Source organism: Equus quagga, unplaced genomic scaffold (genome assembly GCF_021613505.1).
Source record: "Equus quagga isolate Etosha38 unplaced genomic scaffold, UCLA_HA_Equagga_1.0 73442_RagTag, whole genome shotgun sequence".
NCBI classification, from domain to species: domain Eukaryota; kingdom Metazoa; phylum Chordata; class Mammalia; order Perissodactyla; family Equidae; genus Equus; species Equus quagga.
Window position 1 is genome coordinate 2247356 of NW_025802777.1, and position 15947 is coordinate 2263302.

General features: G+C 47.3%; 1 protein-coding gene across 3 annotated transcripts in view; it reads left to right on the plus strand.

The window, feature by feature from the left end:
* Positions 1–15947, plus strand: part of C2CD2 (C2 calcium dependent domain containing 2) — a 54304-nt gene that overhangs the window by 20171 nt on the left and 18186 nt on the right. For all 3 annotated transcript variants that reach the window (XM_046651483.1, XM_046651484.1, XM_046651485.1), the window contains 7 exons: positions 100–219; positions 3014–3118; positions 6588–6710; positions 9646–9769; positions 11246–11354; positions 13638–13702; positions 15409–15533. In XM_046651483.1, coding sequence (XP_046507439.1) covers positions 100–219; positions 3014–3118; positions 6588–6710; positions 9646–9769; positions 11246–11354; positions 13638–13702; positions 15409–15533 — 771 coding nt within the window. The remainder of the gene's footprint in view (positions 1–99; positions 220–3013; positions 3119–6587; positions 6711–9645; positions 9770–11245; positions 11355–13637; positions 13703–15408; positions 15534–15947) is intronic.

The following is a 15947-nucleotide window of genomic DNA, read 5'->3' on the forward strand; positions in this document are numbered from 1 at the left end:
AAGTCCAGGTGATTTTCTTCAATGAAATAAAGATGTGTATGGTATGAAGTCTCCTTTCTCTCACATATCATTTCATCCTTTATCTCGTCCCTCCTCCAGGTGGTGTCTTGTCATGTGGTGGGTGAGACCATTCAGTTCCTGGTCAGCGCGGGGCCAGCCTCCCCCGAGGACACAGGGCACCAGCTGTACGGCGTGCGCCTCTCCCCCTTCCATTTACAGGTGAACTTGGGTAGATTGTTGAGTCAGGGGAAACAGTTCTCATAAGCCCCCTGGGTAAGCCTGGTGTGATCACAGGGCTGGGAATACCCACGTTTTCATTAGTTACCGTTCGTTTCATAATTTTCAAATTGTAACTTTGCATATTATATTGTATCTATAGGAAATAAAAAAGTGTGGTGTGTTATGTATATGTATCCATATACACATATAGACACACACACATATATACACACATGTATACACACACACACATACACATATATGCATACACACGTGTAAATAGATGATGAATTCAGAGGTTGCCCATCTGCCTATTTTTCAAGGCATTTCAAGAAACCAGGCATGTTGTTGACCGATAGCATAAGGTAAGTGGCGTCTGAGCTGGGGAAGTGGTTCTGTTTCAGAATCAGGTGCAGGACTCAGAAGCCTGCTGCAGCTTGGGAAAACACCTTCGCGGCCGGGCTGGGCATTCCTCTTTTTAGTTTTTGAAAAAGTCAACTTCAAAAGACCCCTTATTATTTTTATAAGTTAAAAAATGAGTGTTGCCATTATTTTTTGGATAATAGGTTTATAATAATTATAATAGACTAATATATAACGATGTATTTTATAATTTGTATATAACTACATATTACATATTCTATATGTTATATAGAATATATAATTATATATATAAAATTATAGAGACAGACATATATAATAGTTATAATAGGCTTAGTGGAACTTCTGGATGCCCGAACCACCAGGGAATCGTGCATCTCACATGAAGCAGAAATTCCCTGAAGCTCCCATCTGGCCAGGGTGTAGAAACGGTGAATTTATGGGTCTGTTTTAGGGTCGCTGCCTGTTTGTTTCATCTCCTCTGCCCCTGCCCTTGAGCTTGGCTGCTAATTTGGGGATGAGCTCCAGTCATCCAGGATTCTAAACCACAAGGGAGGATGGTGTTCCATGCATGGTTCTTACAAAGATGTGGTTTTAAATACCAGGGCACACAAGAGCTGCTGGCTACCTAAATGGCTTTTTTCCTGAAATCCAGCCCCCTCCAGCCCCACCCCAATAACATTTCTTTTTTGAGAGCTGGAGAGGTGAAGTGTTGGCTTCGTGGACTTGTCAGATGTAATGCCCTCCCACAAATATTTGGGACAATATGATTAGAAAATAACTTCAGAGTCTGGGACATGCGTCCCCAACGTTTGAAGCACGTTTCGGAACTGGGCGAGTCCAGCAAGGACCGCAAACGTTAACCGAGGAGATGTCGTTTCTGTGCCACGCCTCAGACACGAGTCACACAGTGTATCTTTGATCTGTAGCAAGTTTGAAAGCAGCCTGTGGATGACCTCTCCAGGCAGAGGCGGCTGCTCCAGGTTGGTAAATGATTAATGTCGAGACAGGAGACATTCCCGCTTCTGTGCTGTTCGTCAGATAAAAGGTGCAGCGAGGGGCCAGCAATTGGTCTCCATGCCTCCCCCCAGCTCTGCCTGGTGGCGGGGGTCAACTCTGGGACCCGTGGCTGTGAAATTAAAGTGCACTTTTTCTGGAATTACCCAGAATTATAGGGCGAGGGAAGGCTTCGTTTCCCTTAGCCTGTTGCTAGCGTGAGGTGAGAGCCCCAAATATTCAGAAATACAGTCAAAAGCTACTCTTTCCCACCCTTTTGTTGCAGGGAGAGGAGAAGGTATGGAGATGTGAAAAGCTTAGATTTTTGCTTCAGAAAGGGTCTCTGGCTGAAAAATGAAGGAGAGTATATTAGTTTGTTGTGGCTGCTGAAAGAAATTACCAAAAACAGCTTAAAACAGCACAAATGTATTATGTTACCATCCTGGAGGTCTGATGTCCAACACAGGCTAAAATCAAGGTGTTGGTGGGCTGCCTTCCTTCCTGGAAGCCCCGGGGGTGGGGAATCTGTGTCCTTGCTCATTGCAGTTGTTGGCAGAGTTCAGTTCCTTACGGTTATAGGACTGAGGCCCCTTTCCCTGATGTCAGCTGAGGGGCTGTTCCCAGCTTCTGGAGGCAACCTCGTTCCTGGTCTCCCGGCGTCCTTCCTCCATCTTCAAGGAACATCTCTCTGGCTTGCTCTTTTGTCTTCCTCTCCATTTTTAAGGGTTTGTTATGATTCCACTGGGCTCACCAGAACCCCCCAGGATGCTCTCCCCCTCTCAAGGTCCTTACCCTAATCATACTTGCCAAGTCCCTCTCGCCATGTAAGGTCACATGTTCACGGCTTCCAAGGACTGGGGCGTGGACATCTTCCAGGGGCCGTTAATTCTGCCACCACAGATGTTAGGTAGGTAGATGGGTAGGGTTGGATGGGGCATCAAAGTCCAATTAAAGCATGTGTGGCGTCCCAGGCAAGAGAGGGTAAGGATTCCAATGCACTGTGTGCACAGCCCTCAGGGGTGAGTGAGCGTGGGGTGGAATGAGGCATCCTGCTTCCTTCTGTTGCTCCCCCTCCTTTATGCCTTGGTAATAACTCCCAGAAGAGAAATGCAAAGCAGAGAATTACTCCTTTAAGAGTAATGCAAGTTTTAATGCCATCTGGCCACCAGCCACCAACGCTGAGGTTCCTCTCTGAGGGGTCGGTTGTGGCAGAGTAAGGCACTGGCTGGGGCGGGGTGGGGTACACGATGGTGAAGCAGGAGGTCGAAGGGAGTTGGGGGCTTTCCTCTCCATTTTGAAAGCACAGAGCACTCTCGAGGGGAGGCTGTGAAAATAGACGAGCACGCAGACGCACGTTAAGGCTCCGGTGGAGAGAGTAGCCTTCCAGTAACCTTTTATTTATTTATTTTCTTAATAGCTGGAGCTCCACATGAAAGAGAAGAGAGAGGACATTCAGATCAGATGGTCCTTCCTCAGCGTGCCGGAAATGGCCATCGCGATCCAGCCCAAAGCCCTGGGGGAGGTCAGTCCGTCAGCTCGGGTGATTCCTGCCTGGGTGCGTGTGAGGGCGTGTGCGCCTTATGAGCCTGCTCCTGGAAGTGGAGCTCAGCTCGGTGCATCTGAAGCGTGCCGCCTCCTTCCCTCCTCCCAGGGAACGGGGCGAGGCAGCAACAGGGCAGCGCAGGGGAGGGGCGGCTGCGATGGCTGTCATGCCTGGCTCTCAACCCAGTCCCCTTTAAAAAACCCTGGAGCCTGCCTCCCACCCCCAACACGGGTTTAATTGTCTGGGAATTGTTCAAAGCACTCCTGTGTGGCTGAGGCTGAGAACCACGGAAATAATGAAAACCCAGGTTTTCCTTGACGTTCTTTCATTCCCCACTGTCAGATCCTCTCTCCTCCCATGAGGTGCTGCACTTACCGCTCAGGGGCTGGTCCTCGCAAGGGCACGGCTCCTTTCTCTCCACAGTTTTTACAAAGATGCATCTAAAATCTGGAGGCCCTCTCCCCCTGCTTCCCTTGGCCTTGAGTGTTTGAAGAGTGTCTACGGGAGCCGGGAATGGGCCTGCTAAGGCGAGTTGGTGTTGTCACTCAGCTGCTGGAAAGATCCTGAAAAATCGTTTATACCAAAGGCTGAGGTTATTAAGTGACTCTCTTGCAATGGCTTTTACGATGTCTCTTTGCAATTTACTGTATTTCAGGCTCTTGTGCAATATGGAGAAGTCACCACAGCTGAAACACGTGAATTTAATGGGTTGTTTGTCAATGATGTAGACATGCCTTTCATGCCTTGTAGATGTATGCAGGGTTTTTTTTAAGATGAATAAATTTGGATTGTAATTCTTTTAACTTGCATACATCAGAATTGCAATATTGGCCTGGCCAGTTCATTATATACAATGTGTATATTAAGTATTTTCCTTGTTGCCAATTCGTTTTCTTTCCCGTATTTCTATCTCCTTTCTCCCACAATGGCATCCTCTGTTCAGGCCTACAGTGTGCCCAAAACCGTTTTGTAAACTGCTCCCCCAGCACCACTGCTGACCTCCAACCATGCCGCCGATGTCCAAGACTGCTTTACTGGCCTTTGCATCAGGATGTATCCCGCTGAAGGGTACAGAGTGCTGTGTTCAAAAATTACTCAAATTGGGGCTGACTCAGTGGCATAGTGGTTGGGTTTGCACACTCTGCTTCAGTGGCCTGGGGTTCACAGGTTCAGATCCAGGTGTGGCCCCACACACCATTCATCAAGCCATGCTGTGGTGGCATCCCACATACAAAATAGAGGAAGATTGGCAGAGATGTTAACTCAGGGCCAATCTTCTGCACCAAAAAAAAAAAAAAAGTTCAAATTATTTTTTTCTCTATGTGGCTATGTTACCAACTTGATGTAGGTTAAGTGCATGTGCTTCTATTTGTATTCAGTTTTAGGTTTTATCCCTGTCTTTGTCAATTTATTTTTTGAATGTGTAAAATATTAACATGATTCAAAAGTCAAAATGACGTGAAAGGTTATGCTCAGAAGTCCGTTCTCGGTCTCTGTCCCTCTGCCCTCCCCATCTGTGCCCTGCACATGGTCATGTGTGTCAGTAGATTCTGTTTAGCCATCCTGGCCTTCTTTTTGCAAAAATGATCTGATTTCCCCTTTCTTACCCAAACGGTGGCATGCTGGGTGTGTTCTTCACTCTTTGCCCCCCCACCAAGCCCTGTACATTCCTCCGACCACCACGTGCTCCTTGTATTAATGAAAAGCACGACCCCCCAGTGAAGCACTTCCGTAGGGTGAAGCCATTAAAGGAAGGTTCTCAAGTCAGCTGCTCTGGGGATCTAAGATGTGATGAACGCTGATGTCTGAGCCCCCCCAAATTCATCTTTCACCCTGAGTTTCCTTCTCTGTAAAGAGAGGGGAAGTTGTGAGGGTTGAATGAGAGAAAAGTAGATAAACAAAATGAGGTACATCCACACAGTGGAATATGATTCAGCCATGAAAAAGAATGAAGTACTGACACATGCCGTAATAGAAATGAACTTGGAAAACATGCTCAGTTAAAGAAGCCAGACATTAAAGACCCCGTGTCGTATGACTCCATTTTTGTGAAATATCCAGAATAGGCAAATCCATGCAGACAGCAGATGAGTGGTTGGCGGAGCTGTTGGTGGGGGAGTGATGGGGAATGAATGCTAATGGGTAAGGGGTTTACTTTTGGGGGGTGATGAGAATACTTTGGAACTAGATAGAGGTGATGGTTGCACAGCACTGTGAGTGTACTCAAGCCACTGAAACGTGTACTTTAAAATGATTAATTTTATGAGATGCGAATTTCACCTCAAGTCAAAAAAAGCTAAGTCTGTCAAGGACCTATTGAAGAGGAAAGTGATGGCAGGGTGGTTAGAAGCGCAGACCCTGCAGCCTTAACGCCTGGGTTTGACTCTCAGCTCTGCCACCTGTGAGCTGTGTGACCCTACACATGTTAATGAACCTCTCTTTGCCTTAGTTCCCTCTTCTGTAAAGTGGGGATAAAGGTATTCAAGGTGGTTGTGAGGATTAAATTAGTTAATACATAGAAGTGCGTAGAATAAAGCAATACACCCTAACAGTGACATAGGTATTAGCTATTTTGATTATTATGAGAGTTCCTGGCAGAAAGTAGATTTTCAATAAATGGCTGATTTGGAGTAAGATTGCTGTAACAAGGCCTGGCCAGCTGGTCGTCCTTGAGCCACTGCAGACGAATTTCTGAAGTCACTCCAGCTCCACAGTTCAGGAGGTTTCGGTAGGTCTGTAGTCCTGCTGGCAGTCCAGTCCTCTCGGTGCCCCATCCCCCTGAGCAGGGCAAGGATGGCTGGAGCCCACAGTGACGGCGTTTATGCCAGAGGAGACGAGGGAGGGAGGGCCCACGTCGACTTCCATTGTGTGACTGCCCCACAGTTTATGCATCTGTTTGGCTGTTGGTGGATACTTAGGTAGTGGAATTATGAGCAGCAGTGCTATGAACATTGTAGAACAGGTGGACGCATTTCTGCTGGGTATTAAATGCTGTCGCTTTGTAGAGGTTGACATCGGGTACCGTAAGTCGTGCAGCTTCGCTCTCCTTCTGCGAGCTTGTCTCCCTTCTTATTGGGTCTTTTCGTTTACTTGGATACTTTTTAATTAAAAAAATACCAAATGTCATGCAAGAAAGAAAAACCACGGGTCGATATGTTTAGGGGAAAAGACCGAAAGGGATATACACAGAAATAGTAACATAGTTCTAAGCTGCACAGGCTATATTTTTACCCTTTCTGAAAATAAGGAGCGTGAATCACTTCTGAGATCAGTACAAGGACCCTCCCCTCCCGGATGAGAACTAGCGGGTGCCTCGCCTGTCCTGATCTGAGCCCGCAGCCCCCCGGACACCTCTCAGGGACCGGGAGAGGAGAGCCGAGCATCTGCCTGTCCTTGCGCACGCGTGTGTGGCGATGAAATGATTTGATGACTTCTCCCCTCTCGGCAGGACCAGGCGGCCGAGGCGAAGGCAGTGTCTGAAACGCTCAAGGAAATTTTGAAGCACCTGGTCCGCTCCGCCTCCCCGTCACTGGTTCTGAGCACCAAGCCCGCGGACGTGAGGGAAGTTCAGGTGAGCCCGTTCGCGGCGGGTGGGTGCTTCGCGACCCCGCTGGGGATCGAGGTCCGCCTCTCCTGGAGAAGCCGTGTGTGCTTCTGAGGTCCCTCACTCCTCGTGGTAGGGCAAGATGGCGTGAGTGCCTGCTGGTGGATCATAACTGCGGTTGGGGACGAAGCTTCAAGTTCAGGGTCCCAAAGCCCGTGGGAAGGGGGGAAGAGGGATCTGGGCGGCTCAGCTAATTAGGGTCCAACACTAGTTAGCCCTGAGTCTCTGTTTTTGGGAGCCAAACTTTGACTTTTCACTGTCCATTCAGAGCCTGTTGTCTGGGACCTCATCCTCCTGGCACTGAGGTATCTGGGAAACCCGACCGGCCATGAGAACATCTGCGAGGGCACTGCAGGGACAGACCGTGTAGCCCTGGCTGGGGGACAGCCTGAGGACCTGGCCCTGCCTCCAGTAGCATCTGCCTCTCGCGGGTTTATTTCCCTTGGGCAGTGCGGGACACTCGGGGTGACCTCCTCTGTGTGGCCCCCTGGTCCATCCCCCCATTCTGGAGCCCTTCTCCACCACCTGACGAGGCTGGTGCTTCTTTGGCTGAACTCTTGTCCGAGGCATTTGCCTTGGGCAGCCTCATGGGCCTCGGTCTCTCAAAGCTTCTTAGGCAACACATCTAAAAACCGTTGCCTAAGGAGAATTAATTCTCCCAACTGTGAGCTGATCTTTGGTTATGATTATGCGAAACCTGCATGTATCATCCCTGAAGTTATTTTTCATACGTATTTCTGGTGATTTTCTGTGTCACGGCAGAATAGCCATCCATATTATAGAGTTCTTGGTGAAGTCGTTTTGAAAATGTAACTTTTTGTATGATTTTCATGATGCAGGCTCTTGGTCTCTGGTTCTTATTCGGGAGGGCATCACCTATCACCAGCTGTTAGGGTGTAGAGTCTGGAGACGAAAGCTGTTGGATTTGTTGATCAATAGCAGTTGACCACGGTGTTCTGTGTTAAACTGGGGATTAGCACCTTCCTGATGGGCGCAGGGCAGCAGCAGAAGTGGCTGGGGAAGCAGACAGGAAGAGCTGTGGATGCTCGCGCAGGCTTCCCAGGGCATGCGGCCGGGGGTGCTGAGCCCCCCAGAGAGAGGGTCTCAGGCCATGCTTCCCGGGAGGTAAGAGCAGAGTCGCGGCTGCTCTCTCTTTCAGTAACTCTGTTGTGGTGGTTTATTTCAGAGCAGAGGTGCCTGCCCATTTTGAATATGACAGTAAAGTTTTAAAGTCAAAATTTGAGAGACTTTGTAAAATACTAGTATATTTTTAGAATACATGGATTCAGAAAATGAAAGGAGCCAAACCACCAGAAATCCAATAATGCTTCTAAATAAATTTGTAGCATTTATATATCAAAATAGCATATATATTGAATTAGTCAGAGTTCTCCGGGGAAACAGAGCCAATGAGATGTGTGTGTATATATTTATATATATACCATCAGTCTCCGTAATTGCATGAGCCAAATTCGGCTCACATGATTATGGAGGCTGACGGGTCCCAGGATCTGCAGGGTGAGTCAGCCAGCTGCAGACCCAGGACAGCTGATGGTGAAGTTCCAGTCCAAAGGCCAGCAGGCTTGAGACCCAGGAAAAGCCGGTGTTTCAATTCAGGTCCAAAGGCAGGAAAAAACTGGTCTCCCAGTTTGAAGGCAATCAGGCATGAGGAAGTCCCTCTTATTCGGAAGGGGTCAGCCTTTTGTTCTATTCACCTTCAACTGATGGGATGAGGCCCACCCACATTAGGGAGGGAAGTCTGCTTTACTCAGTCTAACTGATTTAAATAATGATCTCATCCAAAAACCCCCTCACAGAAACACCCAGAATAATGTTTGACCAAATACTGGGGCACCCCATGGTCCAGTCAAGTTGACGCATAAAACAGACCATCACACGTGTACAAATGGAAAAAGCATTTTGTCTCCATCCCAGATGTGGTTTGCTCTGTCCCCAGTGCTCATGGGCTTTTGCAGTTGCTTCTTGGCACCCCAGCACCCGCAGCTCACAGTTGGCGAGGTCCTGGTTCAGAATAGGGTTTTCCAAATGGTGACCTAGAGAACGCTAGCATCGCTTGAGAAGTTAGTAAGCGTGCCCCCAAAAAGCATTCTGAGGTCGTGTCAGCACCCAGGATACCCCCCCAGAAGGTTCTCGCCAGGTAGAGGCCTGCGATATCTCTGAGAAGCCAGCCCAGGATTCCCCGATGTGTGTCCCTAAGGAGCCCCTTTTAAAGAACAACCCGCAGCCATGGGTGAAAGGTGGAAGCCAGTTTGGGAAAGGCTGGCTTGAAGGTGGGGTCCTCCAGACTTGGAGAGGCTCCCTGTCGGAAATGCTTTGATGCCTTTTGAGGACACGTTGACTGAAGCTGGTCCCAGCTGCGCCCGCCTCTGTTTCCTCTCTAGAGCCACACCCAAATGATACTTAGATATTCCCCATGTGGATGCTGGGTCTGCCTGAAGGTGTGGTCACAGGCTGGTGGCCCTAGGGACATTCGTGTCTGGCTGGTGTCCTACCCGGTGCTGGTGGGCCATGGGCACCTGAAGCCTGGAGAGGGCGTCCCAGTGCCTTAAGCACCTGGCTTGGGGTCGGAGTGGACCCACAGCAAGCTTTTCTCCTGGTCCCCACACACAGCGAGATTCTGGGGCGCCCTCTCTGGCCGAACGTACTGCTGCGTCACTTGCTTTCTTTGGGTCTGAAAACGTTCCCGAGCAGGGGAAATGGTTATGGTTGGTGGGTGCCCTCCCTTCCTTAAGACGGGAAAGTAGTTACGGAGCAGACCCTGGGGTTCAGCCTCCCCATGCAGATTTTCCCACAGAGCCCCCTCCCTGTAACAGGTGTCTGGCGGCCGCCGCCTCAGTTCTCCGTCTTCCCTGGGAGTCACCTCTCTGGTTTCCTTTTGCAGAATCTACAGCGCGCTTCATGTGCTCCTCAGGAATCCTGTCCTCGCAAGCCGCCGAGGGCTCACGAGCTCAAATTACTGGTGAAGAACATCCGAGCCTCGCTGCTAAACGACCCCGGTGCTTCGGGTAGGTGACAGCGCTGCAGGGAGCCGGGCTGGCCATGGCTGTGACTGTCCTGCAGCCTGAGCCCAGTGGAGGGGGACCTGTGGGTTCAGTGGCCTTTGACGTCTCCTGTGCTCCCTCCCATCGGGTCTGCAGAGTGATCCCTGCCTTGGAGCAAAGATGAGCACCCGAAAACTGGAATAGTACAGAGAGACGGTTACAGACACAACCCTGATTTTGCACACATGGAGAAAGGAATGCAACTGTTGCTTTGCCCATTTTTGGTTTTTTTAGTCTGGAAATAACTTTTCTTTTCTTTTTAATTTTTTTTTTTTTTTTTTACTATTGAACCTGTCAATACATGTCAGGGCGCCTTCTGCTTTCCGGGCAGGTGAGGTGCCACGCAGGTGGTTTATGGGGCGTCAGCAGGGCTCCCTCCGGGCTGCTCTCTTAGCGAAGGCAGAGGTGGTGCAGGATGGGTGACTCCTTGTGGGTGGTTCTGACTTGCTGCTGCGCCTCCAAGCGCGTAGCAGCCTGGGAGAGCACACGTCTCTCCACTGCGGTTCAGCTTTGCTAAGAATAGGCATGGGTTCTTTTTTGTTGGCTGAGAATGTTGGGGGTTACTTATCTTTACTTGCAAGGAATTTCTTCTAGTTCCAAAAGCACATTGGGCCACATTTGACAACCCAGATTGTGGAGCTAGTTGTAGGGGACTATTTGGGTAAAAGCACGTGCACGTTGTCCTCTGAGGCCGCACTGCTTGGCGACTGAGAAGGGGCTCCCTGGACTCAGCCAGCCAGGGTTAGGGTCTCCGTTCCTCGCCTCTGCCAGCAGGTCGCTGTCTGGGTCTGGGTCTCCCCTCGAAGGTGAAGATTAGTGAGATGATGTGTGCAGAACACCTAACTCTGCCTGGTACGTGGTGAAGGGCCCAAACCTTCCAGAATTATTGATCTCACAGTGTATTCATGCTTTCTGCCTCCGGACAAGCACTGTCTGGAAGCAGAAGCAGCTGTCCGCTGGTGGAATGTCCTATTATCTGGATCAAATGCCCCAAAAAAGGTTTTGACTGAGCTGAGTCAGGTGTAAAAACACACAGCCATTGTGAGGAGAGTGATGGGTATTCCGTGAGGTGGCCCCAATTTAGGAGTCATCCCAGATGCCCTTCCTTTGGCAAACAGTTACTCTTGTCCAAAAGTGGGAGGCACATCTCTGCTGTAGCGATGTCGCCCCCCAGGGATGGTCCCCCACCCAGAGGCTGTGCCTTCAGCCAGAACTGAGGGGAAGCAGGGGCACTGGGGCTAGCCCAGGGCTGTGGGCCAAGTAAGGGTAGAAAACGCTTCACCCCAAAGGAAGCAGCCATAAAAGAAACACTGAACCCACAGAAGTGGGTGACCAAGACCTTAGGGATTTAATTCAGTCTTTCTTTTAGATGAAATATGTCTTAAAGCAATTAAAAAACAAAAATAAAAGCCAATACGGTGCCCCTTTGTCTGATCACAGGCCACGTTAACCCGCTGTGTGTGGTCCAGCTGAACGACCCCCTTCAGAAGTTCTCCAGCGCCCTCCCAGAAAACACTACCGACCTCTCTTGGGAAGAGGAGCTCACCTTGTGCGTACAGCCCGCGTGTTCTGGGCTTGGGTTTCCACAGCCACACTAGGCAAGACTGCCAGACCCTGCCATCATTTTACTGTAGCACTGTTCATACCAAAACAACACAGAGTTTAACAAAATTTTAAAAAGTATAGTAAGCAGGGGCCGGCCTGGTGGTGAAGTGATTAAGTTTGTGCACTCTGCTTCAGCAGCCCGGGGTTCGCCGGTTCAGATCCCAGGCGCGGACATGGCACCGTTCATCAAGCCATGCTCTGGTGGCATCCCACATATAAAACAGAGGAAGGCCGGCACAGGTGATAGCTCAGGGCCAATCTTCCGCACCAGAAAAAAAAAAAAAGCGTATTAAGCATCTGAGATAGCTTTAAGTCAAACATAGATTCTGTTTGAAGGCAGCTCTTGGTATCTGTTTCCCCTTCACCCACAACCCTGTGCCCTGTTGCGACAAGAGAGACCTGTCGTTGCGCCTCCCACTTGCTTTGGAAACACACACCATGCAGAGCAGAATAGAAAGAAACTTCTGATTGATAGCAAAATCTGAGAAAGAGAATAGGAAAAGGGAAACGTGTACACTACTTATAAGTAATGATGTCAGAATCTTAAATAAAATGTTATCGAATAGAATCTGGCAACACATTGAAACTGGTACACTAAGACTGGCTGAGTTCATAGCAAGAATGGAAGGAGGATTTAATATGCGGAAATCTATGGATGAAATCGGCTGTGTTACTAGATCAGAGAAAATTTATTCTCTCCATGTATGTCCAAAAGGCATTCAGTGACATTTAACGCCCATTCCTAATTTTAAAAATCTTAATTAGAACAAGATTTATGGGCACTTCTTGTATTGAAATTTTTAGAAATCACTGTCTTATAAATAAATAAATAAATAAAAATTTTAAAAAATCACTATAAATGATCAATACCAGAAACAGCCCCACTAACATCAAGAGGATACCCCCTGTTTTGTTCTAGAAGTACTGGTTAGTGCAATTAGATAAGAAAAATCATGTACAAGTACTAGAAACGAAGAGGCAAAACTAATCATTACTTGGAGATGATATTATTACATATCTAGACTACTCACGAAAAGTAATTAAAACTATTAGAAATAATGGATATAGGATAGAAATAATATTAGAAAAACGAGTAGAAACAATATTTCGATACAGTGGCTGACTGCAAAAATAAAGAAATCGCTTTCTGATGCTTAAATCATAAACAATTAAAAAAAGTAATGGAAGAAAATGTTGCATGTGTAATACAAAGGGCTTTTATAAATCATTAATGAAAATATGAACACTCTGTTGGAAAACTGGGCAAAATTTATGAACTAGAAACACAAAAGCAAGAACTATACATGGCCAGAAACTTCTGGAAAGATATTCAGTCTCAGAAATAGCAAACATAACCAAAAGAGATCATGTTTTTTTTACCTTAGAGGTTGGTAAAGAATAAGAGGGTAGGAATGGCCAATGAAAGTGTAAATTGGAATACCCATTCTGGAGGTCATCAATATGTGTAAAAAGAAGAAAAATCTCTTAAATATGTGTACCTTTTGACTGGCAATTACCGTTTTCCTAAGGAAATCATCACACAGTATGTGCAAAGACATATGTATGAGGATGTTTATAATTATGAAATATTGGAAACAACCAACCCATTATCAAGGGTTGGTTATTAAGGAATTGGCTACATAAAATCTCCTAAGGCCAGATAGTGGAATACTAGATACCTATTAAAAATTATGTTGCTCTCTAGTTATTGACGTGGAAAGATATCCATGATATCTTAAGTGAAAAAAATAGGTTGCAAAGGAGCAGCGGGATATATAGGTTCTATGTTTTGTTTTTAGATAATTATATAGCTGCACTTTGATACAGTAACTGCTAGCCACATGTGGCTCTTTAAATTTCAATTAATAAAATTAAAAAGTCCAGTTTCTCAGTTTGCACTGGCCACATTTCAAGTTCTCAATAGCCACATGTGGCTAGTGGCCAGCATATTTGATAGCACCTATTTAGAGCATTTCCATCATCATCCAGAAAGTTCTGTCGGATAGTTCTGGAAGACTAGTCACCAAATATTAACAGGAGCTATTTGTAAACAGTAGCTATTATGGAAAGTGAGGTTGCAGATAATCTTTGTATGTTTGGTTATATGTCTCTGTAGTTTCTTAAATATTGATAGTGATGTGTGCTGCTTTCTATAATCAGAAAAAAAACAGTTTCAAGAAAGTAATTAAGCATTTTTCAGGATCACAGCTCTTTTTCCTTTCTGCAGTGAGCTGAATGCTAAGTCGAAGGAGTTGTACCTACAGATTTCACAGGATGGGCGAGCCTCAGAAGGTGCGTGTGGAGCAGGTGGACGGAGGCCCTGCCCTCTGAGAGGGTCATCCGGCCGCCCTGACTGTGGCCTTGGGAAGCTGTTGAGGGGTGGGCAGTAGATCCAGCACAGGAGGCCGGTCCTCCGTGAAACCATGCCGGGTCTTCCCAGGGGAGTATTTGTTTGAAAGTCAATTTCAGTTACCAACAAGGTCATACATTTTGGGAAAGAGTATGTTCAACTGGTTTTGTGGTTTGTTTGTTTAACAAATTCCCAAAATCGTTTATTCAAGAATTCTTGGCTTAGAGAAGCAGTTCTCAACTGTGTTGGCCTCAATAGACTCTCCTGTTTTCGTTTTTTTTTTTTTTACAATTGTGGTAAAATACATATAACGTAAAAGTTACCATCTTCACCATTTTTGAGTATAAAATTCAGTGGCATTAAGTGCATTCACATAGTGGTGCAACCCCCACCGCCGTCCATCTTCAGAACTCTTTTTATCTTACAAAACTGAAACTCTTGCCACTAAACAGGTCCCCATTCCGTCCTTCCCCCGGGGCTCCCGCACCCACCATTCTCCTTCCTGTCTCTCTGAATTTCAACTGGCTTTTCCTGTGAAATAAGCCACAGCTGCTTTTCAATTGGACACATGCTTTAGATACAAGACAGCAACAATAAGTAGAAATCCCTGAAGTGGACACTGGACCTGTATGTGTGCATGTGTATAAATGTTTCAGTGTTTATCAGATTTTAAGTCTGATACCAAAATTGGGAGAGGAGGACATTTGCCTGGCTTGGCTAGCTACAAATCCACGCCATTTGGTTATCTCCTAAAGTCACAAAGGCACGGGAAACAGCAATTCAAGCTTCTGGTTCTGAATAAGAATTCTGAGGCAGTTTCCTTGATGCTGTCATCTTGAGATAATGGGGACGCTCCTGAGATAAGAGCTGACATTCCCAGAGAGGGCGAGCAGTGTGAACACAGTGTGGGGCCAGTTTGCCTGCAGAGAAGCTGGCTCCTCCTGCATTCCTGGGGCACCGCTCCTGCCCCTTCCATTGGAATTTCATCCCAGTCCAGCCTGATGGGATCTATGAAATTTCCACCTTAAAAAAAAAAAAGCAAAGAACAACCATGCGACCTTTACTCAAACTCATGTGTTTTTAACATTTTGCCCCATTTCCTTTATTATTGGTGTTCACACGTGGTGGTTGCTCTCACTTGCTCTGTCGACACACGCACACACACACACACACACGAGCGTGAATGTGTGAACCATTTGAGGGTCAGCTGCATGCACAATGGCCTTTTACCCCTAAATTCTTCCGTGTGTATTTCCTGAGAACAGGGATGTTTTCTTAAGCGTCCACAGTAGTTATCAGCTTCCTGAATTTGCATCGAGACAGCTCTTCACCGCGCGTATTCCCATTTTCATCAGTTGACCCACTAATGTCCCTCACAGCAGCTGTTTCCCTCTCCAGCACAGAATCAGACATTGCCTCTAATCCTCATCTCTCTTCAGCCTCCCTTGGTCTGGAACATTTCTACAGGCTTTCTTTGTCTTTTATGACATTGATGTTTTTGCAATGTGCTGAAACTGGAGCATTTTCAAGTGAACAGGACATCCACCCGGAGGTTGTTCTGGTCGTTCTGGTCACGCTGACCTTTTGCTCTCATGGAACCCGGTGGGAACATCCACGGAGCTCCTTGCTTGTCTCCTGTCTTTTTTAGCCCCGCTGGCCATGACGACTGTTCCTTTAGATCTGTTTAAGAAGCAGCCTTCTGGGCCACAAAGCTTTACACTGACCAGCGGGTCCTCCTTCGGCAGCTCAGTGTCGGGTTCGGTCACCGCAGAGGTAGGACGTCATTCTCTCCGGGGCCAAGTTCCAGCTCCGCCCACTTGGGACGAGGAGCATCTTCACGTGTGTGTGTCAGAGTCTTGCTCTTGCTCCACCGTGAAACAAGAAGCTCATCTCAGTAGAGTTGCTCTTTCATGCTGGCCATTTGCAGACTTTGCTGGGACCCTTCCTGCCCATGGTGGGGTTGAGTTGTCTGCCATATGATATGACTTTCCATGGTGCCATTTCACATCGGCTTAACCCAGAAATGGCTTTTTTATTTCATTTGGTTCTCCACCTTTTGCTCCAATTATTCTGTGTTGAGTGGCTGGGTTTGAGCATGGGTTTCATCGTCCCATGTCAATTCTGGGGAAATCTGGGTTAATTATAAGTCAGTTCTAATACTCAGTGGCATCAGTGGGAGAGACCAGT